This window comes from Ictalurus furcatus, chromosome 22, assembly GCF_023375685.1.
Source record: "Ictalurus furcatus strain D&B chromosome 22, Billie_1.0, whole genome shotgun sequence".
Classification (NCBI taxonomy): Eukaryota; Metazoa; Chordata; class Actinopteri; order Siluriformes; family Ictaluridae; genus Ictalurus; species Ictalurus furcatus.
In genome coordinates, this window is record NC_071276.1 from 19,431,565 (window position 1) to 19,456,114 (window position 24,550).

Sequence of the window (24,550 nt, forward strand, 5' to 3'; positions counted from 1 at the left end):
GACTAGGGGTAAGAAATGGAGAGATGGAGGCGGGAGAGAGATGGAGACTGGGAGGAGAGACCGAGCCAGAGAGAGTGTGGAAGATGGGGAGAGAGAGAGAGAGAGATGGAGGAGACACTGAGGGATATGGAGAATGGGAGGGAGAGAGATGGAGCAGGCAGGGAGATATGGAGGGATATGGAGAATGGGAGGGAGAGATGGAGGAGTGCGGGAGACACGGAGGGTTATGGAGAATGAGAGCGAGAGATGGAGGAGAGCGGGAGATGCAGAGGGGTATGGTGAATGGGAGTGAGAGATGGAGGAGAGAGGGAGACATGGAAGGTTATGAAGAAGGGGGAGAGAGGGAGACGTGGAGGGATATGGAGATGGGGAGAGAGTGTGGAAGATGGAGGGAGAGACAGAGAGAGATGGAGGAGACAGGGAGACATGGAAGGATACGGAGAGAAGGAGGAGAGGGAGAGAGGGAAGAGAGAGGGAGATACAGGGATATGGATGGATGGACAGAGAGATGGAGCAGGAGACTGGGATGGATGGACAGACAGACCAAGGAAGAGAGGGAGCCATGGAGGGATACGGAGAATGGAAGAGAGAGAAGGAGGAGAGGGAGACATTGAGGGATACGGAGATGGGGGGGGGATACAGGGATATGGATGGAGGGAGAGAGTGAGGAGACAGGGAGACATGGAGGAATATGGAGACAGTGAGAGAGATGGAGGAGAGAGGGAGACATGGAGGGCTATGGAGAGGGATGGAGAAGTGAGGGAGACTGGGGAGGATGGGCCAAGAGAGAGGGAGACATGGAGAGCTGGAGACTGGGTGGGGGAGAGAGAGAGATGGAGAAGAGCAGAGAGGGATGGGATGGACAGAGAGAGAGGAGAGAGATGGAGAAGAGCAGAGAGGGATGGGATGGACAGAGAGAGGAGAGAGATGGAGAAGAGCAGAGAGGGATGGGATGGACAGAGAGAGGAGAGAGATGGAGAAGAGCAGAGAGGGATGGGATGGACAGAGAGAGGAGAGAGATGGAGAAGAGCAGAGAGGGATGGGATGGACAGACAGAGAGAGATGGAGAAGAGCAGAGAGGGATGGGATGGACAGAGAGAGAGGAGAGAGATGGAGAAGAGCAGAGAGGGATGGGATGGACAGAGAGAGGAGAGAGATGGAGAAGAGCAGAGAGGGATGGGATGGACAGAGAGAGAGGAGAGAGATGGAGAAGAGCAGAGAGGGATGGGATGGACAGAGAGAGGAGAGAGATGGAGAAGAGCAGAGAGGGATGGGATGGACAGAGAGAGAGATGGAGGAGACTGGGAGGGACGGACAGAGAGAGGAGAGAGATGGAGAAGAGCAGAGAGGGATGGGATGGACAGACAGAGAGAGAGAGAGAGGAGAGAGATGGAGAAGAGCAGAGAGGGATGGGATGGACAGAGAGAGGAGAGAGATGGAGAAGAGCAGAGAGGGATGGGATGGACAGAGAGAGGAGAGAGATGGAGAAGAGCAGAGAGGGATGGGATGGACAGAGAGAGGAGAGAGATGGAGAAGAGCAGAGAGGGATGGGATGGACAGAGAGAGAGAGATGGAGGAGACTGGGAGGGACGGACGGAGAGATGGAGAACAGAATGAGACTGGAAGGGATAGACAGATGGCGGGGAGAAGGAGACTGGGAGGGATAGACAGACAGAGAGAGAGTGTGTCATTAGTATTGGCACCCTTGATGATCGCTCGTTTTGTTGACACACAGCCTGTAACGCGTCCTCACTCTGTGCAGAACCTCTCCGTGAACCCACCATGATGGATTTGAGGAGGGCAGCTGAACACATGATCTGACTGATGTGTGCGTGCGCGCTCTCTCTCTCTCTCTCTCTCTCACTCACACACACACACACACACACACACACACACACACACACACACACACTGTCAGAGGTTCATTACCTCTTGATAGGCGTGTAAGTTACGCTCCATAGTCTAAAAGCGGATGAATGTCTAGCAGTCGCTGTAAATCCGAACCCTTCAACTGATTGTGCTAATGTGTAATGTGGCGTGTCCCAATTCTCTCTCTCTCTCTCGTACGCATGCACACACACAAGTATGTTCATTAGTTTGAAAAAGACAAAACAAAACATATAAAGTATTAGATGCCGCTGTAGAAAATGAATCAACAGCTTCTGACCAATCAGGATCCAGGATTCAGCAGCGCTCGGTGTAGAGTATAATGATGGAGTGTAAGTGATGGAGTGTGAGTATTTTGTGTTTATAGCAGCAAGTGATAGAGTGGAAAATTTGTACACTGTGTGTGTGTGTGTGTGTGTGTGTGTGTGTAAAGGCCATGTTGATTAAATGAGTGTTGAAAGTGCCGCTTCTGTATGTGGTGTAAAGACAGACGGGTGAAAATATGGAGATGGAGGAGGAGAAGAAGAGAGAGGTGATGAGTTTCACATGTTAATGAGAGACCTTGACTGGAGACGAGCCAAGGACGATCTCTCTCTGTCTGTATCACTCTCTCTGTCTCTCTCTCTCTCTCTCTCTCTCTCTTTCTCTCTGTCTGTATCACTCTCTCTGTCTCTCTCTCTCTCTCTCTCTCTCTTTCCCTCTGTCTGTATCTCTATCTCTCTGTCTGTCTGTATCTCTGTCTCTCTCTCTCTTTTTCCCTCTTTCTGTATCTCTCTCTCTCTCTCTGTCTGTATCTCTCTCTCTCTCTGTCTCTGTCTGTATCTCTGTCTCTCTCTCTCTCTTTTTGCCTCTTTCTGTATCTCTATCTCTCTCTCTGTCTCTCTGTCTGTATCTCTCTCTCTCTCTCTCTCTTTGTCTCTGTCTCTCTCTGTATCTCTCTCTCTCGGTCTGTCAGTCTGTATCTCTCTCAGTCTGTATCTATCTCTCTCTTTCCCTCTGTCTGTCTCTGTATCTCCATCTCTTTCTCTCTCTCACTCTCTCTCTCTCTGTCTGTGTCTCTCTCTCACTCTCTCTCTCTCTTTGTGTTGTTTTTATGTTAAACTGTGTGCACGTGTGTTTACTGTTAACCAGTAGGGTTGTGTCTCTTCTTTTCCTTCCTTGTTCCCCCTTTTCCTGTTCTTCCTTGAGGTGGTATTCTCTCTCTCTCTCTCTCTCTCTCTCTCTCTCTCTCTCTCTCTCTCTCTCTCTGTGTGTATGTGTGTGTGTGAGCTTGCGCAAAGTCAGACTCGGAGAAATGAACCCGATAAATCATTCTCTGTGGCCTGTCTCTTCCCTGCCTGGACCTGTTCAACACACACACCTGCCGTTCTTACACACACACACACACACACACACACACACACACACACTCTCTCTCTCTCTCTCTCTCTCTCTCTCTCTCTCTCTCTCTCTCTCTCCTCTGTCCAACAACCTGACTCACACACATGCAACCTCTCTTTTGTCTTTTTCTTGTCTAGACCTGCTTGTATTAACTGCTGTATGTAACCAAGCAGGAACACGAACACACACACACACACACACACACACACACACACACACACTACTCATTACGCACTCAGGACTCCTGTATAATGTGTATTAATGAGTTATGCCTCATACACCACGTTATCGTGTCCTAATGCGTTTAGCCAGATGAGGTGTGTTTTAGGCCACGCCTCCGTTACTTAGACTATCAGAGGCCACGCCTCCTTTACGGAAACCGACACTTATTGACTGATTGATCATTCTCCTGTAACGGCACGACACGCCGAAGGTTTTATTCCTTATTTATACATGGATCGAAGTTCTTCATCACTGCAGACAATTATTGTCACTGATACTCTCTCTCACACTCACACACTTCACATATGCTGTGTGTATTGAACCCCTGTGAGGAGGACAGGTGACAGGTGAGGTTTCCTCTCCGATGATGAACTCATCACTGTGTTAAAATATCAGCTCTGTGAGGAAGAACAGAATCTGATGCTGGAAACGGACCCGAGAGACGCTCTGATTGGCTGCTGCGAGCTACAAGCCACACACACACACACACACACACACACACACACACACACACACACCACTTCCTGTTGCAGTGAACTAAAAATAGCACACTGTCTTCACCACATGCAGTCTCTGTTAGTTACCCCACACACACACACACACACACACACACACACTGCAGTAGCGCTTTATCTAAAGCGCAAAGTCTAAATGTTATTTTATATAAATATATTATTTTTACAAAAGCATCGTGCTTGAAGCCATGTCTCCATCTTTCTTTTCTCTTCTCGTTTTATTCTTCTCGTTTATTTCTCCTTCATGTTTTCATTCATCTTTTCTCATTTTGTGTTTATGGTCCTTGTTTGTCTGATTTTTATTTATTTATTTATTTATTTCCTTTTGTTTCCTTTCCTCCGCTTTAATTTGTTTCTCTCAGTACTTCCGTGTTCTTTTCACGTGTTGATTTTTTTTATTTTTTATTTCTTTTATTTAAACCTTTATCAACAGGGTTGTCGGACCTCCGTGTGTGTGTGTGTCCTCGTTTCGAATGGTGCAAATGGTCAAATATCGTGCCATTAATCGGTTAAAGCATCGCTCTCGTTTCCGATCTAAAAGCAGCGTCTGGTTTCCGAAGCTATAAATAAAGACTCCGCGCCGTTATCCAGGACGTGTTCGGTGTCTGAAGTTTGCACTTTTTTTTTTTTTGGCCCTGGAGCTGAGAGGCTGATTCAGCTGAGACGTTAAGGGACACTTATAGGTAATGCACATCACCTTCAGGATGGAGGCGCGGCGTTGTCTTTTCATTTTGTGTAGCATAGGGAGGTGAAGTTAACGCGCTTATAGAAATACATTTCAGTCAGAATTCGTATGTAGATTTTTCCTTCGGATTTTAATTGTTTACACAAACGGGTCCCGTAGGACGAGTGGAGCTGAATGTATATAAATGGAGGAAAGGTGCTATCAGAAACGCCCGCAGGTCGCAGAGCTCGTTAACACGCTCGTTAATCCAGTTACCGGTGTGTAATCCCTCGCTGGCTTGAGCGCATCTTTACGCTCGGGCTGGGCAGTATTTATTGCGATGACAATGTCGGTGACGATGTATAAATATAGTACCGTTCTGCACTGGGGGGGGTAAGACACACACTCTTATTCAAATGGAAAACCGGATTGTTTTTCTTCCCTCATTGGCAGATCATTTTTCTTGTTTTAAGCAAAAACTCGATTTAGTTTTTTTTTCCTTTCAGAAAACAAGATTTTACACTGCCGGTCAAAAGTTTAGACACACTCGTCCTTTCTTGTTATTTTATTTCCCACATGTTTTAGAATAATAATAAAGTCATCAAAACTCTGGACGAACACAATTGGAACGATGGGAATTATGTTTTATTTATTTATTTATTTATTTATTTTTTAAACAACTAAATAAATCAAACTAATTTAGTATTTTAGCATCTTCAAAAAAAAAAGAAAGAAAGTAGACACCCTTTCCATCTAGAATTTCCAGGAATGTATTCTCGGCGTCTTCTCGAGCGATTTCTTGAGGAATTTCCCCGAGATGATTTTTAAACAGTATTAAAGGAGTTCACACCGACGCCGGACTCTCATCGCCTGCTTTTCGGAATGTTTCGCTCCGAGTCGTCCGTTTTTTTAAAAAAAAAAAAAAAAAAAAAAAAAAAGAGAGAGAGAGATTTTTTTGTAAATAAAACGTTAGCTTTCTAATGAAAGAAATGAACACGTCGGCACGATTATATTTTTATTTACGACACCGATTTCACACGTTTAATCACACACCTTCAGATCAACAGCTTTTTAACATCATGAGAAACATTTAACTCAAGTGTCCACAAACTTTTGACCGGTAGCGTACAGGCCATTTTCCATTTATTTATTTATTTATTTATTTGTTTGTTTATTTATATAAATATTTAGAGAGAGCATTTAAAGCATTTTTATTTGCAGTAAAGGTTAAGCTTATATTTGAGTAAGCTCAAGCTTCCGAAGATGCCGTGTAGATGCCGTGTAGATGCCGTGTAGATGCCGTGTAGATGCCGTGTAGACGCCGTGTAGACGCCGGCCCGAGCGAGACAGTCTTGTCCACGTGTTCCGAGTGACTGCTCGTACTATATTCGCTCCGCTGTCCGTTATCAGGCACACCTGTTTCTCCACGTCTAAATCCCGTTCTTGCAGCGTTTTCACCCGTGTGGTCATGTGGAAGACAACTTTGTCTGGACGCAACGGTCACTGCTTACGTTTATGTGGTGGACCGCGAGGTTAACGTCTCCAGACTTTCTCCATACTCGGGTTTGTGTCTGCGATGGCGGAATAAATTGGAAGTGTTTCCACCTTTTGTAACCAGACCGTTGAATTATTTTGGGTAAAGTTTGCATATTCCGGTCATTCTCCCGCACGTGTGATTTTCTGTAACTGAACCAGTTCCAGATTGTAGAGGTAGCTCCGCGTTCAGCCGTTAAACTCCTCCTCCGCTTCACGTCCACCTTCCGCTGGTTTCACTCTGCACGCGAGCGGTGAACGGGTCTCAGACTGTCGCTCTCACACGTACATCATCAACTAGACTTTATCGTTATTATCTCTCAAGCTAATTCTTATTGTGGGGAGAATTTCTACCGATATCATCCATCCCTACTTTACACCTCTACTGACTCACTGCTGTTTATATCCAACCACGAGTCTGTTCACTGACTGTCTGTCTCTCTCTCTCTCTCTCTCTCTCTCTCTCTCTCTCTCTCTCGTGCTCTGTCTCTCTGTTTTTCTGTCTCTCTTACTGTCTCTTTGCTCTGTTTGTCTTTCTCTCAATCTCCCTTGTGCTCTCTCTCTTTCTCTTCGCCCCCCTTTCTGTCTTTTTACGTTCTCATTCTGTCTCTATCTTTCTGCCTCTCTCTCTCGCTCCGTCTTTGTGTGTCTCCCTCTCTCTCTCTCTCTCTCAGCCCGTGGCCGAGCCCATCCCCATCTGCAGCTTCTGTTTGGGGACCAAGGAGCAGAATCGGGTCAAAGAGCCGGAGGAGCTCATCTCCTGCGCCGACTGCGGAAACAGCGGTGAGTTACTCGGAGGAAGATGTTCCGCCGTCGCGAGGAGAAGAGAACAGAGAAGTTCGTTGATGAACTTGAGGTGGACTTGAACGTTCGGCGTGACCGTGTCTCGATCCGTTTTTCTGATTTGACGCTGTGTGTCTGTGGCTTTTCTCCTCCTCAGGTCATCCGTCCTGTCTGAAGTTCTCCCCGGAGCTGACGGCTCGAGTTAAAGCTCTGTGGTGGCAGTGCATCGAGTGTAAAACCTGCAGCAGCTGTCAGGACCAGGGCAAAAACGCGGTACCTTATTATTTACACACACCGATTTTATGTACTGTATGTACTCCTTCCTCAGTGGTGCAGATCTGGCAACCTTAAAGTCCCTATGAAATGAACGTTTTGGGGTGTTTAGTGTGAATACATCAGCCGTAAGGTTACCTGTACGCTGATTTGCTCCAAAACGAGGACAAAATTCATCGAACGTCGGAGTACACCGTTCAAAAAGGCATTTTTTTTTTCTTCTCCAATGAAAACTCTCCGATCTGTACCGACGCCCTGGAAGCCCCGCCCCGTTCCGTATATTTCACATTAGTAATCTTTCAGTGCTCTGCTGTAGTACAGAAGGTGGAAATGGAAATTGAAGTGTGTGTGTGTGTGTGTACAGGAAAATCTGTTGCTGTGTGACTCCTGCGATCGAGGTTTCCACATGGAGTGTTGTGACCCCCCACTGACACGAATGCCGAAAGGTATCACCACACACGCTCGCACGCTCTCTCTCGCTCGCGCGCTCTCACACATCACGTGCCTGTAGTGTTCAAAGGTCCTGTCTCTGGCACATAAATATATATTTATACTTTTTATTTTTTATCATCATACACATTCATTATTGAGCTTTATCGTCTAAACGTCACGCGTAAACTTTTAAAAAAAAATTTATTATTATTTTTTGTAAAAAAAATTCTTTCCCTCCGCAGGTATGTGGATCTGTCAGATCTGCAGGCCGAGGAAAAAGGGACGAAACGTCTTGCACGAAAAAGCAGCACAAATCAAGCGGCGGTACAACGCCCCCCTGAGTCGACAGAAGGGCAGGTAACGTCACGTCACGCGCTCTTACCGTGTTTACTCCTCATCTGTCCCACTCGCAAAACCTCGGGGTGTTTCAAAAAGAACAACTTCAGCTTCTTTTTGTGTTGTTTTTGTTTTTAACTTTAGCTGTTGCTTTAAAATTCTTCCCACACAATCAACCCATAAATCATAAAATCCCTTAAATAAGTTTTATTTACCCACAGGACCGTTTTTACAGACGCCACGTGCGTTACAAAATGTCGTCATGTGAAAATACAAACGCGTATGCGAGCGTAAGCCCCTCCCTCCTCACGCCACGGGTCTGTTTTTGGTTTTTGTGTTACAGTTACGTATTTATTAAATAATGCACTTTATTTATTTATTCGTTTACTTGTTTATATTCCAATCATCTGCTTTGTGACTGTTTATCAAATTCGATTTGTTTCACTGTTCCATGTTTGTTTGTTTGTTTGTTTGTTTATTTATTTATTATTTGAACTTTAATTTATTACAGACTTATTTTTTTACATTTACTCAGTTTGCTTGTGAAATTAGGTTTGTTTATTTATTTGGTGTTTGTTTATTTTTGTTTTGTATTGTTTTTATTGATTTGATTTTTTTTTAAATATATTTTTGTTTTGTTTATTTGCATTCTAATTGCGATCTCAGATTATTAGATTAGATGGAGGAAAAAACAAACCTGTTTTTTTGTATTTGTTTGTTCCAGATTTATTTATGTCAACATTTGATCTTTGAAACCGTGCCTATTAATAAATGAGCTTTTTCCATCATTTACTCAACAGACATATCAATAGATGTGAGATTCTTCTGTGGAAAAAGTAAGTACACCCCTGGCTTCAGAAGCTAGTATTGCCCCCTTTAGCAGAAATAACTTCTTGCAGACGTTTTGCATAATTGTCCACCAGGCTTTCTGGAATTCTTGACCACTCTTCCATGCAATACACTTTCAGCTGCGAGATGTTTTAGGGTTTTCTTGCATGTACTGCTTGTTTCAGTTAATCCGGGCTTTGACTAGGCCTTACCATAACCCTCCATATCTTCTTTCTGAGCCGTTCCTTGCTGGATTTGCTTGTGCCCGAAGGAAAAAGTCCACTTTCGGTTCAACTTTCAGACAGACGGCCTCACATAATCTTCAAGCACTCCTTGATATGATGCAGAATTCATTGTTGAATCAGTGAATGCAAGCTGTCCAGTCCCTGATGCAGTGAAGCAGCCCCAAACCGTAACATTTCCACCACCGTGCTTCACAGTTGGTATGAGGTGCTTCTCCTGAAAAGCTGTCTTTGGTCTGTGCCGATCACGTCTGCTGTTACTTTGTCCAATCAACTCTCTTTGATTCGTCTGTCCAGAGCGCATTATTCCAAAAGGCCCGGTCTTTGTCTATATGCTCATCGGCAAACTGTAGTCTCGCTCGAATGTTCTTTTTAGCCGGCAAAGCCTTTTCCCTGGGACGCCTCCAATGCAGGTCAGAACTCTTTCTGATTGTAGAAGCATGCACTTTGACACCAAGAGCTGCAAGCCTTCCTAGCAGATCCTGTGATGATTCTGGGGTTCCTGGAGACTTGTTTTTTTGCATCAGACGGTCTGATCTTGGGCTGAATTTTGCTGAGACGGCCAGTCCTGAACAGATTTTGAAATCGGCGCCATTTGTAGGTGATATTTTCCTTAGAGTGAAACGATGTGTTTCAAATAATTCAGAGGTCTTTTTAAATCCCGCGCCAGACTCGTAGGCATCCGCAAGCTTTTCTTTTTTTCTTTTCTTTTTCTTTTTGAAGGCCTTATATATCTCTTTAGATCCTGGCATGAAGACACCACACACCTCAATAACAAAGGGAGCACCAGACACTAGATATGAGAGGGGTGTAAAGAAGTCACTCCCTAAGCAGGTTCTAATCCTTGGCACGCGATCTTCAACACCTGATTCTAATTTTATGGATTTGAAGGTGTTATTAAATCTAGGGTTGTGCTTACTTTTCCCATGTGACCGATCTGTGTTTTGTTCATTTGAATTCAGTTTTGAAAATTACACACGTCGTTTTATATCTAATAAATATAATTTAATGACACATTCGAGCACCATAATGTGTGTGTTTTCATTTTCTTAACAACTTTCGCCGTTTAAAAAAAAAAAAAAAAAAAACACCTATAATTTTTGTGATTGTTTTTTCGCTACTAGCGTATATTAGCGTGTGGGTGAAACGGACCAGAGACCTGAACGCGTGTAAATTATTATAAATTATTAACGTAGTGAAATGTTAGGACCGTAATATTATCATTAAACACCAGTTCTCGTGTGTGCCTGCAGGCCGGGTCGCCCCTTTAAGAAACTTCGAGGGAGTGGGCGTGGCCGACGGCGGCGAGGCCCTGGAGCGAGTCACTCACGAGGCTCTGCCTCCCCTCACTCGTCCTCGAGTTCGTCGTGCGACGGTTACCTGGGTGACGGTTACCCGGGCGACGACCGGCTGCTGTTCTCGCGGCGGGATGATGAGGACGAGTCTCAGGGCGCGGCACGCTTCAACAGGAAGACCAAAGGGCTGATCGACGCCCTGAGTAAGTTTTTCACTCCGTCACCGGACGGACGCAAATCCCGCACCGAGTCGCTCGACTACGCAGAGCAACACCGCATCCGCAAGAAGAGCGGCCGGAAATCAGACGCGCACCAGCGCGCAGGGGGTGAGCACCAACAGCACCAACAGAAGATGTTGTTTTTATCGTTTTAGCGTGTTCATTAACTACAATTATACCACAGCCAGTATCGCGTTCTGATTGGTCAGGAGGTGTTGATTTCAATGTTCTGGCGGTAGTGCAGCCGCAAATCAGTTACCGGTTTATATCAATGCGCTTGCGTTAGCGTTTCCATAGTAATCGTCGATACGCAGATGTTTTGTTTATCGTTTATGGAAGGCGTCTCCAGTGTCGGCGCTTCGTAGCGGTCAGATCTCAAGCTGTAACGTTAAGTTTCAAGACCTCTTCAGGGCAGAGAACAGGGGCTACAGGAACTTGTTTCGTGGGACAGTTCCAGAACGTTAAACTATAACCGGATAAAAATGAAATAATTCATTGGAATTGTTGGCAAGTTGATGTGGTGTAGGGCGTGCTTTTCGGGACATGCTGGTGACGGTAACGCTGCTTTGTCACACTGCACCCCGTCGCTGATTTATTTCCTAGAACTGCACCACGCGGAGGGGTTTGTTCCGTACGTGCTAGGCCACGTTCACACCTGGCTTTAAGGTGCATCCTGTGTAATCTGGGATTTCTTTGTTGCTGCTATCTACAACTAATTTACCGTGTGTGTGTGTGTGTGTGTGTGTGTGCCGCACCCACAGACAATCAAGATTGTAGCGATGATTGGAAGGAGGATGAGGAGAAGCTGCCGGGACACGAGAACCTGACGGAGAAGGACATGGAACTTTTCAGACACATCCAGGAGCTGGCACTACAGGTATGGAGGGAAGGATGAAAGAAAAGATGGATGGAAAGCAAGGAACAGGTGACGTGACAGGAAGGAAGGGAGGAAAGAAAGGCGTTGCCATAGCAACCATGTTTCAGTCCGTCGCTAACGTAACGTAAGCTCGGCTGGCTTTCTGCGTACGCCGTCTTTCTCTATCCTGTGATGATTTGCATATCGAACTGCAATTGGCCCGGCGCTGTCGTGCTGATATTATGACGTCACAGTGTTGTACACAGCCCCGCCCCCTGAGTCAGGTTTAAAGCTTTTCATTCTCATAAAAAAATTAACAAATGAAAAGGATATTATGATTAAGATGTCTAATTGCTAGTTTTTCTGATCTTTTCTTCTCTGAGACGAGGGTCACGTTCTGCAAAACTGAGTTTTTATGGTGTGTGTGTGAGAAGGTTCAGTGTGGAAGCTGCCTGTGAACTTGCCTGAGACTCTTAAGTCTTCCATGGAGAAACACACACCCACACACACACACAGGCCTTTTTGAAAAGGTTCATTTCAGTAGCAGCTGGCAGACAGGACCGCTCTAAACCAGTCAGACAATAGAACTCTGCGTAAGTGATATTTACAACATGGCCGCTGTGGCTTTATTTATTTATTTAGCCATAACCAACTTCTGCTTAAAGGAACGGTTCCGTTAAAAACGTAATGTAACTCCCTTTCACAGTTTTCTCGCGCTGAAACACATTGAATGTGTTTTATATTGAAATAAAATGCTGATCTGTTTGGAGGAGAGAGAGCAGGACAGACTCCAAGGAATAAAGTGCCGCTGCATCACTCTCTCTAGGTTGAGATGAAGCAGGGCCACACGGTGTACCGGTCCTACAGTCGTATCGTGATACTTTTAACCGCAAGTAACGTTGTACGTGCGGCGTGTCCCACCGCATCGCCGTCATATCAGCAGGTAGTCAAACGGCATTGTGGGAAACATAGGAAATGGTTCACCAAAGTGGAAATGGAACCACACACCCATGGAAAAAAAAAAAAAATCAACTCTGAGCCACGTGTTAATTATGAAGATTTAATATGCGGATCGTTGCGGTGGATTTTTTTTTTCTTTCTTAACGCGAGAGCAGTCAGCCGGCCGAGACGCGTTTCATGTAGGGCTGCAGCTAACGATTATTTTCATACTCGATTAGTTGGTCGATTTTATTTTTTTTTTCGGTTAATCGGACGGGAGGCGAAGCAAACTTTCAGTACCTTTTTTTTTTCGTTTATTTAGAATAAAATCCACAAACTGAGTTACAAATATCGTGTTATAATTATCACTACTTCTACTATTAATACAACAAGCACAAGACTCTGTCTGAGAGAGAAGAGCTCTGTGTGTGTGTGTGTGTGTGTGTGTGTGTGTGTGTGTGTGTGTGTGTGTGTGTGTTTGCTCCCAACCCCAGTTTTTAACTTATCCCCCACCCCGTATTATCTCTCGGCCTCTGCAGAAAGTCGGTGTGACGGGGCCTCCTGACCCACAGATGCGCTGTCCCGCCGTCATCGAGTTCGGGAAGTACGAGATCCAGACGTGGTACTCGTCACCGTACCCTCAGGAGTACAGCAGGTAACGTCTGCACACCACGTGATTTTTATTTAACCTCCCGACCAATCAGGTTGCAAGAAAACCAAACGTGGAGGACGTAGTGCTGGTGAAAAGTTATTCACAAATCTAATCCAGAGAGCAAGCTAAGCTAGTTCGTGAGCCTCTATTAGCTAGGACAAGAGCGTTGTTATGGTTACGGAGTCACGTTTAGTTTGATTTGTTTAGCGCATGTTTTGTTGTTTTTTCCCTTGTGGTGTATTGTTCTTGGTAATTGAATGTTTCCTGTTTTTGAGTGTTGTAATAAGTACTTCTAGTAATAGCGAGTGTGCACGTGTGTGTGTGTGTGCTCCTCCTCCCAGACTTCCTAAGCTGTACCTGTGCGAGTTCTGCCTGCGCTACATGAAGAGCCGCAGCATCCTGTACCAGCACATGCGCAAGTGCACGTGGTTTCACCCGCCCGCCAACGAGATCTACAGGAAGGACGACGTCTCTGTGTTCGAGGTGAGGCTTCGGGACTTCCTCCCAGCCACAAACCACTCACACACATACAGAACACACACACAGAAGCACACAGGGCCCGTCTGCGGCCGACGCCCATATCCTGTTCTTTAGAGCTGCTGTAATGACACATCACAGAGAGCCATGCAAGAGCAGTTTAGGGATTTATTTATTTTTTTCTTAATGTTCTATAAATAAATAAAGCGTCCTCTATAATTATCACTGTGAGACTGAGGGATACAGAAGCAGCTCTGTCTTCATCTCAGGCCTTGCCTGAAGGAAAAATAAATGGTTACCCCAGCATCGGTGCCGTATTCGTGATGTTAAAAAGCGAAGCTGGTAGCTGGGGCCTACTGTTTAGTATTGTTTATAGTATACTGGCAGCCCATCTGTCTGAATGTGGACACTCCTTTTATACACACACACACACACACACACACACACACACACACAGGTTTGCGAGGCTGGTTTCAAGAGGCTCAGGTTTCTGACTCAGCAGCATTAACAGGTCTGGCTGTTTGTTGGGTTTTTTTTCTTTTTCTTTTTTCTCCTCCCCCCACCCTCCAGAAGCAGTGGTTTAACTGCTTCATGTCACCGTGGTACAACCCACACAACAATTACACATCGCAAATAATATACGCCCGCTATCACAGACAAGTGATGAACGCAGAACAACACACAGGAAGGTATAAATTCTTACACCCGCAGACGATAAATCGCAGCATCACAAAATATAACGGCACAGAACAACAGGAGTGTTTTTGTTCCTCTTGTACCACAGCGGCGGTTTACAGGTGCATCTCAGAACGTTTGAGTATCGTGGAAAAGTTTGTTTTTTCCCGTAATTTAATTCAAAACGTTGGAACTTTTCATATATTGTAGATTCACTACATGTAAAGTGAAATATTTCAAGCCTGTGTTTTGTTTTAATCCCGATGATTGATTACGGCTCACGGAAATCAAAACTCTGGTATCTCAGAATATTAGAATGAAGAATTTGTAATACAGAAATGTCAACCTTGTGAAAAGTATGTTAATTTGTGCACTCGGTACCCGGTCTGGACGGCGTGGCCGAGAGTCCGGATGAGAGTGGGTCATGGGAGTACATCCACGAGCAGGAAGAGGTGGAAGATGAGGATGAGGAAGACTAGGTGGGGGTGGGGGAGAGAATTCGGGAGAGAATTAAAACGAAAATACAAAGACAGGAAAAAAGCAACGAGGAGGGAACTTTTAGAGGGCGGAAGATAGGGGCGCACAAAATCGCAAGTAATTTAAAAAAAATAATCATTTGTTTGCTTTTGTTCAGGTTGATGGGAACGTCAGCACAATATACTGTCAAAACCTCTGTCTGCTCGCCAAGCTCTTTCTGGACCACAAGACTCTGTACTACGACGTGGAACCGTTCCTTTTTTACGTGCTCACGCAGAACGACTCCAAGGGGTGTCATCTGGTCGGATACTTCTCCAAGGTGAGCTCAAGTCGTCTGCCGGAGAATCGATTTTCCTGTTCGGAAACCGTTCCTAACCCCCCCCCGTGCCTTTCGCTTCTTCACAGGAGAAACATTGCCAGCAAAAGTACAACGTGTCCTGCATCATGATTCTTCCACAGTACCAGCGCAAGGGCTACGGACGCTTCCTCATCGACTTCAGTAGGTCTCATGTTGTTTTTCTGAACCTGTGAGCATGCAGGAGTGGAAGTAGTTTGCTGTTTAGTTAGTGTTTGTGTAAATGTGGAGCTGTATGATAGTTATTTGGTTAGCCAGTCACAAGCTAGATTCATTTCTTCCATCCGTCCGTTCATCTAACCATCTGTCCATCCTCATTTCCTTTCCATCCATTCAATCTGCCTTTACATCATCCAAATGTCTGTCTATCAATGTTTTTCTCATGTCCATTCATCCAACCATCCAATATTCCTTCACATCCATCCATCCACCCATCCAGTTTTCTTTCACATCATCCTCAGATCCTTCAATCCATACAGTCATCCTTCCTTTCATTCCATTTTTTTCCATTTCTCTTTCCTCTATAGAATAACTTTGTGCGTGCGTCTGTCTGTCTGTGTGCGTGTGTAGGTTACCTGTTGTCAAAGCGGGAAGGCCAGCCCGGTTCTCCAGAGAAGCCTCTGTCCGATCTGGGCCGCCTCTCCTACATGGCTTACTGGCGGAGCGTCGTGCTCGAGTGCCTACACGAGGTGCGAGACCGAAAGCTCACCATCCGCCGCCTCAGCAAGATCACCGGCATCTGTCCTCAGGACATCACGGCCACGCTACAGAATCTAAACATGCTGGAGCACCGGGGGGATCGGTAAGGGAGAAAGACTGCACATGTACATTAGGGCTGCAATTAACGATTATTTTCATAATCGATTAATTGGCCGATTATTTTTATTTATTTATTTATTTTGATTAATCGGATGGGGGCGGGGCAAGATTTCAGTACCCTTTTTTTTGTTTATTTGAAATAAAATCCACAAACTGTGTTACAAATATAAACTTCAGACTAAAACTTTGCACAATTGTTTGTCCAAAACAGAAAAGAACCCAATACACACACACACCAGAATATATATTATTAATGTAGGACTGTAGTTTAATTGGGTGCTTTTTGTGCATCCATAAACAATGTATAAATACTATAAAATAAATTTTATATTTATTTTATAAAATATAAAACTCACTTTCACTGCACCTTGTGGTTTCTGTTACTCACTGTCTTTAGGAATATTATTTTACTTGTTAGTTTATTAGTTTACTTTTGACCAAAATATTTTAATTAGACATTGCAGATCTTACTTGCGCTCCCTCTCTGTTTCAGCGCGTGATCAGCAACGTGGCCTCGTTACTAATAGATCACTTCCGTTATAATAAACGACAGAATTTACACTGCAAGTGCGCAAATACAGCATATAATGACAATAAACTTAAATTAAACTAAACATTTTAAGCAGCTTGCACCAGTTTCCCCTGCCCCTTACACACAGTGGAGCATTTTGGATATAAATTCACACATTAGATGGTAGTGCAGAGTGCATAGTGTAAGTGTACAGTACTTCATTTGGGACAAAACTTTAGTATTTACTTCCCAAGCGTTTTCGGAGCTGAAGTAACGTAATGGGTAAATGTACCCCGTGCCACGCGCAGACCAACTAATCCATAATGAGATTAGTTGACAACGATTTTCATAATCAGTTATTATTGATTTTATCGATTAATTGTTGCAGGTCTAATATACATGCTCAAGCTGCAGGAATGTTTATCAACCTCACTGGTAGAAGATAAAACTTTTGGTTTGGTTGGTTCAGAGAGCAAATAAAATTAATCCATCATTAGAAAGGAGTTAAAACTGGATTTTTAAAAAAAGTGCTTTAAGGACATGTTTGAGGCAAAAGAAAACGCAGGAAAACGCAACTTGCTTCTAAAACATGTTAAATAGTACTCGTTGTTTACACTGGTAAAAGATGGGCTTGGGGGGGGGTGTTTTGAAATAGTCTAACTCCCTCCCCTTATCTTGTCTGTCCAGGCTGATTCTGGTTCGCAGGGAAAAGCTGGTGTCGACTCACATGGCCCGTCTCCATGCCCGACCTCGGCTCCTGGAAGTCGACCCGGACTGCCTACGGTGGACACCCGTTATTGTCGCCAACCCAGTTGTGTCTGACGAAGATGGGGATGAAGATGACGACGAGGACGAAGAAGAGGACGGAGAGAAAGAAAACAACAAAGACGTGAGTAATGACCGTAGCCTGTTTTTCAAGTCTTTCAAACGTCCGTGTGATCGCTTATCGTTCATTTATATTTAACATGTATCGAGCTCACTTAAATAACCACTTTGTTTTGCGTGCCGCAGATGAAATCAAATCGCAAAAGTTCCCCGCTGCCATGGAATACAAGAGTAGACAAGGAGGATAACGAAGAAAAAAAGTGCTTCCCAACATTCCCCAAGAATCAAAGCTCTCTGCCTTCATCCCCCATACGCAACAGTCTCCCAAGCCCTGAAGCCACACCTCTTCAAGCAAATGGGGAGCGTCGGGGTCGCGGACGGCCTCCTAAAAACTGGCCGTGGGGCAAAGTCAAGGATCAACCTCGTCCCGGACCGGGACGGCCCCGGAAAACCAGGCCCAAAGAGGATGATGACGAAGAATATCCATCTCAAAACAAAATGACACCGGTATCCTTGTCTCCATCTCCTCTCTTCGCTTCTGAGAAGGAGCCGAACTGCACTGAGCGGCTATTTGGGGCTTCAAGGCACTCTGCAATTCCTCCCCCACGCAACAGAGGGCGCCCCGCACGGAAAAGGGGAGGCCCCAAGCGTAGGCTGAACGAGGAGTCGGGGGATGACGTGCCCTCGTTAACCACGGCACCTAGGCTAAGCGAGTCGCCGGTCCCTCATTCCTGCTCGAGTGAAAGCAGTGAGGATGACGATGATGACGATGACTACAATGAAGAGATGGGTACCCGCTCCCCTCCTATTCTTACCAAGCCAACGTTAGGGCTCAAAAGCAAGGTGGGTGGAATTCTGATATAAGAACTTTTTTTGTTGTTGTTGTTTCCTTTGTACATTCTGTGATCTAAAGAATTAAAGCTATCCTAGTAATCGCAGATTTTGGAGGTTGTAAGTGAAATGATATGGGGACGTAACGGAATGCATTTGGGGGATTGCATTTTGAATAAATTCCACCATTTTTTTTTTTCCCCAGAAGCTCCCACGGAAAAGGCGCATACGTCAGCGTAGCCACCCACACAGCAGTGTGGTGACGGAAACCATTTCTGAGACTACAGAAGTTCTCGATGAGCCGTTTGTAGACTCGGATTCCGAGAGACCCATGCCCCGGTTAGAGGAGGAGACGCCGTTTGGCCATAGCCTCCGCTGTTACCCACCTGCTCGCAAACACTTGGACTCTACGCTTAAAATGATTCGCCCTACCAATCTCTCGGAGTCTGATGAGGATGGTTAGTAATATCCTGGTTTCTCCCTGTTCTGTTATTTTCTTCACTGTGTGTCTGTAATATATACATTGTAATATATACACTGTCTGTAATATAAACACTGTAATATATACACTCTGTAATATATACACTGTGTGTGTGTGTGTGTGTGTGTGTGTGTGTGTATATATATATTTATTTTATCTTTTTTTTCTCTCACCCAGATCACACTCCTGTGCTGAAACCAGTCAGTGGCCTGAGAAGGCCAGAGACTGCGGCATTAGAAGGAGAGGAGCCCTCTACTGTGACGCCGGAGGTCCCTTTGAAGAAGAAGAAAGGCTGGCCTAAGGGAAAGAGCCGTAAGCCGCAGCACTGGAAAAAGGGCCCTGGGAGAAAGCCGGGAAGTGGGACGACCAACCAGGTTGCCGACACCGGTTTGACAGCCCAGTCCTCGGAGGAAACTCCGAGACAAAGCGTCCAGAGCAAACCAGGCAGGAAGCGTCGGAATTATTACCCACAGCAGACCAAGGAAGAGGGTGCCCGGGCAGAGCTGGACAGAAGCCACTTGTCTCAATTACAGTTAGAAAAGCCAGAGGACCGAACCTTCAAGAGGAGACCTCTGACGTCAGACTTCGACTGTGAAAAGCGCAAGGACTCTGACGAGGAAGGCATTTTCCCTCAACAAACGAGAGAACAGCCTAAACCCAGGAGACGAGGCCGACCACCGAAAAAAGCAAATCTCGAGCCCCCTGTTTCCAAACCTGCACCCGTTTCTGAGCCGGAGGAGGAGGAGGAGGATCAAACATGGTCTGAAGAGAAGCCAAGCCGTTCACCTTCTTGCAACTTATCCCAGGCCTCCGGTTCCCGAGTCCCTCAGAACAGAGATGGTGACATGGCGGACCAAGAGGAGGATGAGGAAAGAGAGGATGAGGCTCATAACTCGGGCAGCAGGAGGACAGGGGCTATATCTGGCTCAGGAAGCCGGCGAAGCGATGATCACGATGCGGATGACGAAGGAGATGGTCGCCTGGAGGAGAAAAGTGATTCTGACAAGAGGAGAAAAAACCAGGACTCTGAGGATGATGATGATGAAGAGCTAGAAGATGGGGAGGAGGAACCATCATCTCCTCCTCGATCACCGCCTGTTAAAGAAGAACCGCAGAGTGGGGAAGGTTTTTTAGACATGCAGGAGAGTGGGTCACGGGAGTACATCCACAAGCAGGAAGAGGTGGAAGATGAGGATGAGGAAGACGAGGTCCGAGAGGTAAAGACCCGCTCGGTTGACTCCCAGGATGAAAGGCGGCGACGGGAGCTGGAGGAATCTGCAGCTGCAGCTGCTGCAGTTGAGACTGTGACCTCCATTGCAATTCCTTCTGATCCACCACACATGCAGTCAATGGATAGCAAATCTGACCTGCTGATGGAGACAGGACACCCTCACGCAAACTCTGAATTCAAGGATGAGTTGAGCCACCATCCGCATGACCACCACCACAGCAGTGAGTTGGACCTCGAGACAGTCCAGGCTGTCCAGTCCCTTACACAAGGAGAGGCCCAGGATGAGGAAGCTGAGCCACACGGCGCTTACCAGGACTGCGAGGAGACACTAGCTGCCTGTCGAACCCTGCAGAACTATAGCCATGGGGAGGGAGAGGAGGAATCTCTTGCCATGGTGGAAGACTGTGGTGCCTCTCAACATAGTAGCCCCATGCCCAACCCTCCCATGCCCCCTTTAGCCAGTCAATCTGTACGTTCCGTCAATAGCCCAGGAATGACTCCAGGACCTCTTGAAACGGGACCAGGTGTGTCTGGTCCAGCAGGTGGAAACGGGGGAGGCTACACCCAAATAACTCCAGAGCACCCTAGCTCGCTTTCTGCACCATCGTTGCAGAACATGGAGACGTCACCCATGATGGACGTGCCGTCCGTGTCAGACCATTCTCAACAGGTGGTGGACAGTGGTTTCAGTGACTTGGGCAGCATCGAGAGTACCACAGAGAACTATGACAACCCCAGTAGTTATGACTCCACTATGGGCGGAGGAGGTGGCAGTGGGGGAAACAGTGGCAGTGGAAGCAGCATGTCTGTTACAGTGGCAGCTGTCTCGTCTGCATCTTCTTCATCGTCCACTCCATCCTCTTCTTCCTCACAAGGCAATAGCTGTTCCTTTGTGTCCACCCCTGGTATGTCGTCTTCCAGTGCTTCTGTGGGATCTCAACTTGCTATGGGCAGCTGCAGCTTGATTCAGCAGGCTGGTCCTGGTCCAAACGGTGGTCCTGGCTCGAATAGTGGTAGTACTGTCCCTCAACCACCACCTCCACCTCCTCCACCCTCAGCTAACACCCCAGGCTGTGGCATCAAGTCCCCCCAAAGCTGTGTAATTGAAAGACCTCCAAGTGCAAGCCAGCAGCAGCAGCAAAAGAAGGTTCCTCAACAGCAGCAACCGCCAAACCCTCAGCCCCAGCCTGCACCTTCAGCACCCCCACCTCCTCCTCCTCAGCAGCAGGCGCTTTCCCAATGCAGCATGGGAAATAGCTTTGCTTCCACGCCCATGATCATGGAGATTCCTGAGAGTGCAGGAAGTGGCGGAAGTGGTCGAAGCATTTACGACCGAATGGGCCAGGACTTTGGTGCAGGCAGCTATGCTCAACCGTCAGCCACCTTCAGCTTGGCCAAACTCCAGCAGCTTACCAACACAATCATGGACCCTCACGCCATGTCTTACTCTCACTCTGCTGCCGTTACGTCTTACGCCACAAGCGCCACTTTGCCCAATCCCAGCTTGGCGCAGCTTACTTCCTCCCCCCATCCTCCTCTGCCTCAGGCTCAGGCAACCATGACTCCACCTCCCAATCTCAGCTCTAGCTCCATGAACCTTGGCACTTCCTTAATCCAGTGCAACATGCCAGGAGCCAACATCGGCCTACCTCCTCCACCCCACACCCAGCGCCTTCAGGGTCAAATGGCCACTGTGAAAGGCCACATCTCTATTCGCTCCAAGGCTTCCCAAATCCAGGCCGGTTCCCCACACCAGCAGCAGATCTATGGCCGAAGCTCAATGCAAGGGTCCCCACGAACCCTGGCAGTGCAACGAGGCATGATGACCAACCTCATGCCCACTCCGGCCGCTTACAACTCCATGAACATGAACCCGCTCAACGCAGCCATGTCAGCCGGCTACCGCATGCCCCAGCCCATGATGAACAGCGGGTACCACAGCAACTACATGAACCAGCCTGCCCAGTACCCCATGCAAATGCAGATGGGCATGATGGGCGGTCAGGCCTATCCACAGCAGCCTATGCAGCCCAATCACCATGGCAACATGATGTACGCCGGTCCCTCGCACCACAGCTACGCCGGTGTCCCCAAACAGTCGCCTTACATGAGCAGATGAGCAAGGGAGTAGATATGCAGAGACAAACAAGAGAGTAAAGACAAAGACATTCAACCCCTTCCAGAAACAGACTCGCGCAAATACTCTGTGTCGTTACCGGAGTGCACATACTTTCCCTGAGATCTGGAAAACAGCGTTAGCGTGGCGGAACAGGACGGTGCCGCAACTGGAGAGGTGGTTTTACTTTACATGTCTTTTACTCGTACGTTACGGTGGAGAAGTTTTCGCTCGTTTTTGCCCTACCGAAGCTGTGCAGCCGTAATCGAGCCGATCAGGGTAACGATGTGAGGTGTGAACAAAAATGTCCGCATCATGCAAAATCGGGCACTCCTTTCCTTCCCCTGGTGTTCATTGGTTAACGCAGGGGTGAAGAAGAAGAAGAAGAAGAAACAAAGCAGCTGCAAGATATAAATAAATAAAGAATTGAGGAACAAACATCTGACGTTCTTAATGGACGCAACCTGGGTCATGCACAGTCTTTGGAATTGACATAGGAAGCCTTACGTAAAAAAAAGGAAAAAATAACGGTTGTAGATGAACTTGGCTCTTATTATTATTATTATTATTATTATTACCACCACATTTTTTTTGTTCTTTTTTTTCCTTTTTTTTTTTTTTTTTTAAATTTATTTTGGGATGACCGTTAAAATGCTTGTGTTTTCAGTCCAGCCTCATGCTTAGTTTAAATATATAAGTGTGTGTGTGTGTGTGTGTGGTTATACGGGGGGGCGTGGGGGGGGGGTGATCCACACATTTTTGCTCTTACAAACATTCACATGCACACAATCGGACACAAACACTCGCACACACGTTTCGTTAGCCACTTCAGAGTCAAGGTGGAGGCACTTCAGCGTGTGTGACACAGAGCTACTATGGAGACACCGTAAGACGTATCTAGTAATCCGTGTCTTCCCAGTTCTCAGTATAGGACCGCATGTATTAAGATTCAGAGGGACTGAGAGACTCTATGTAGATGTGCAAAAGTAGCAAGAAAGTACCGGTAGCCTGAATGGGACTAGAGCTCCTGTGAACCTTCTAGATGTAAATATTCTGATACTTCCTGATTCACAGCACAGGCTCCAGAGCTGCAAGGCCAGCGAGCGCCCCCTCTGGTCGCATAAATACACTCCACTCAGTCCACTAGAGGGCACTCTAATCAAGGGAGAGTTGATTATTATTATTATTATTATTATTATTATTATTTTTATTATTATTATTCCCCCCCTCCCTTTTTTAACTTCATACTGCACAGTATACCACAGGAGCGGAAAGGTTTTTTAAAAACCACACTAATACCGATGACACTCTGTGTATACGCGTCGACTCCTACTGACACATGACCAGTCACGGACCTTCAAAGCTTCAGCTGGTAATACAGTTCTGTTAGCATTTAGCAATGAAGGGGAGGTGGACAGTAATTCGCATTGGCGTGAAACACAAACCAAGACACGCACTAACATCTTGGTTAAAGTGCATGTCGTACAGGGACGGATACCAGTATAGGACAAGGGGCAAAGAAACTCCTTCGTATGTCCAGTATTCAATGTCAATATGAGGATTCTTAAAAGAGCTGATGTTTTCGTATATTATTTGTGTGTATTTGTTTTTTGTTTTGTTTTTTTTATTTTTTTGTTCTTTTTGTTTACATTTTTTTCTGAATTTTATCAGACTGGGCAGCTTTCTTTTATGACACAAGCTGACTCTTTTTGACTTTAGTAAACTTATTGTAGAGAAAATGTTTTTTCTATAATATAAAAACGAAAAAATTGACATGGATATTGGTACTGTCATTTTTCACTTCTGTTTCAGGAACAACAAAAAAAAATATCCTACATATTTTTTAGCTCAACTTGGGGTAATATTATTAAGAAATTCAAAACAAAAAAAATTGCAGCTCACTTCTAGTGAATACGATGCCTTTAACCTTTCCATTCCATCTCATCTCTAGAGTTTTCTATCTTTGTGTAGTATATTAATGCTATTTTAAAACAAAAGGAGACGACGAATATCTAAAGGTCATTTAGCCGTTCTTTTTTTCCCTTTTTTTTTTTTTCCTTCCTCCCACTCGGTTTTTTCTTTTCTTCCATGTGTGTATAGGACGATTTCCATTTAAGAGGCATGTAAAAATGAGCTTCGTATGTTTGTCTGTTTATATTGCTTCCCTTTTTTTGTATCCTTTGTAATTGTACATGGTGAGTTGTAAGCTAAGAGAGAGCGCGGTAGACGGAGAGAGTGAGTGCGTAGCGTCAGCGTGCCCGCCTCCTTCTCTCTCCTCTCTATTTCCTCCCTGTATGTATTTCCATTTATTTGTTTCTTATATTTTTCTTTCTTAGCAAGTACTTTCAAAGAACTCTGTACATTTTAACATGAAACAAAAATAAATTATGTTGAGCCGTTTTACTAGTTTCTGCGTTACTATTCCTTCTATGATCCTGTGATGGAAGAGATCAGTTCATCAGTGGAACGACGCGTAAAAGGACTTCAAAGCTAAAAGTATAAGGGACAAAAACGAAAGGTGCCCTTTTGATCCTGGAGCTATTTTATGAATGTAATCCAAAAATGCAGACATTCTGTGTCATTTATGTAAATTTTAGCTTTTTTATTATTATTTTTTAATAAAGTTAAGCTTTAGATTAAACCCATTTAAGTGACCATATCAACTTGGCTTCCAATTATACTAACAACTACAACACC

General features: G+C 45.6%; 1 protein-coding gene across 8 annotated transcripts in view; it reads left to right on the forward strand.

Moving 5' to 3' along the window:
• Positions 1-24,253, forward strand: part of kat6a (K(lysine) acetyltransferase 6A) — a 35,151-nt gene extending 10,898 nt beyond the window's left edge. For 3 of the 8 annotated variants that reach the window (XM_053653890.1, XM_053653892.1, XM_053653891.1), the window contains 16 exons: positions 6,876-7,038; positions 7,142-7,257; positions 7,622-7,703; positions 7,932-8,046; positions 8,826-8,861; positions 10,349-10,716; positions 11,370-11,485; positions 12,943-13,058; positions 13,397-13,538; positions 14,842-15,003; positions 15,090-15,183; positions 15,610-15,841; positions 17,057-17,258; positions 17,381-18,037; positions 18,231-18,483; positions 18,684-24,253. In XM_053653890.1, coding sequence (XP_053509865.1) covers positions 6,876-7,038; positions 7,142-7,257; positions 7,622-7,703; positions 7,932-8,046; positions 8,826-8,861; positions 10,349-10,716; positions 11,370-11,485; positions 12,943-13,058; positions 13,397-13,538; positions 14,842-15,003; positions 15,090-15,183; positions 15,610-15,841; positions 17,057-17,258; positions 17,381-18,037; positions 18,231-18,483; positions 18,684-21,856 — 6,027 coding nt within the window. In that variant the 3' untranslated portion in view covers positions 21,857-24,253. The remainder of the gene's footprint in view (positions 1-6,875; positions 7,039-7,141; positions 7,258-7,621; positions 7,704-7,931; positions 8,047-8,825; positions 8,862-10,348; positions 10,717-11,369; positions 11,486-12,942; positions 13,059-13,396; positions 13,539-14,841; positions 15,004-15,089; positions 15,184-15,609; positions 15,842-17,056; positions 17,259-17,380; positions 18,038-18,230; positions 18,484-18,683) is intronic. The other 5 variants (XM_053653893.1, XM_053653895.1, XM_053653894.1 and 2 more) reach the window with 5 other exon arrangements.
• Positions 24,254-24,550: the final 297 nt, after the last annotated feature.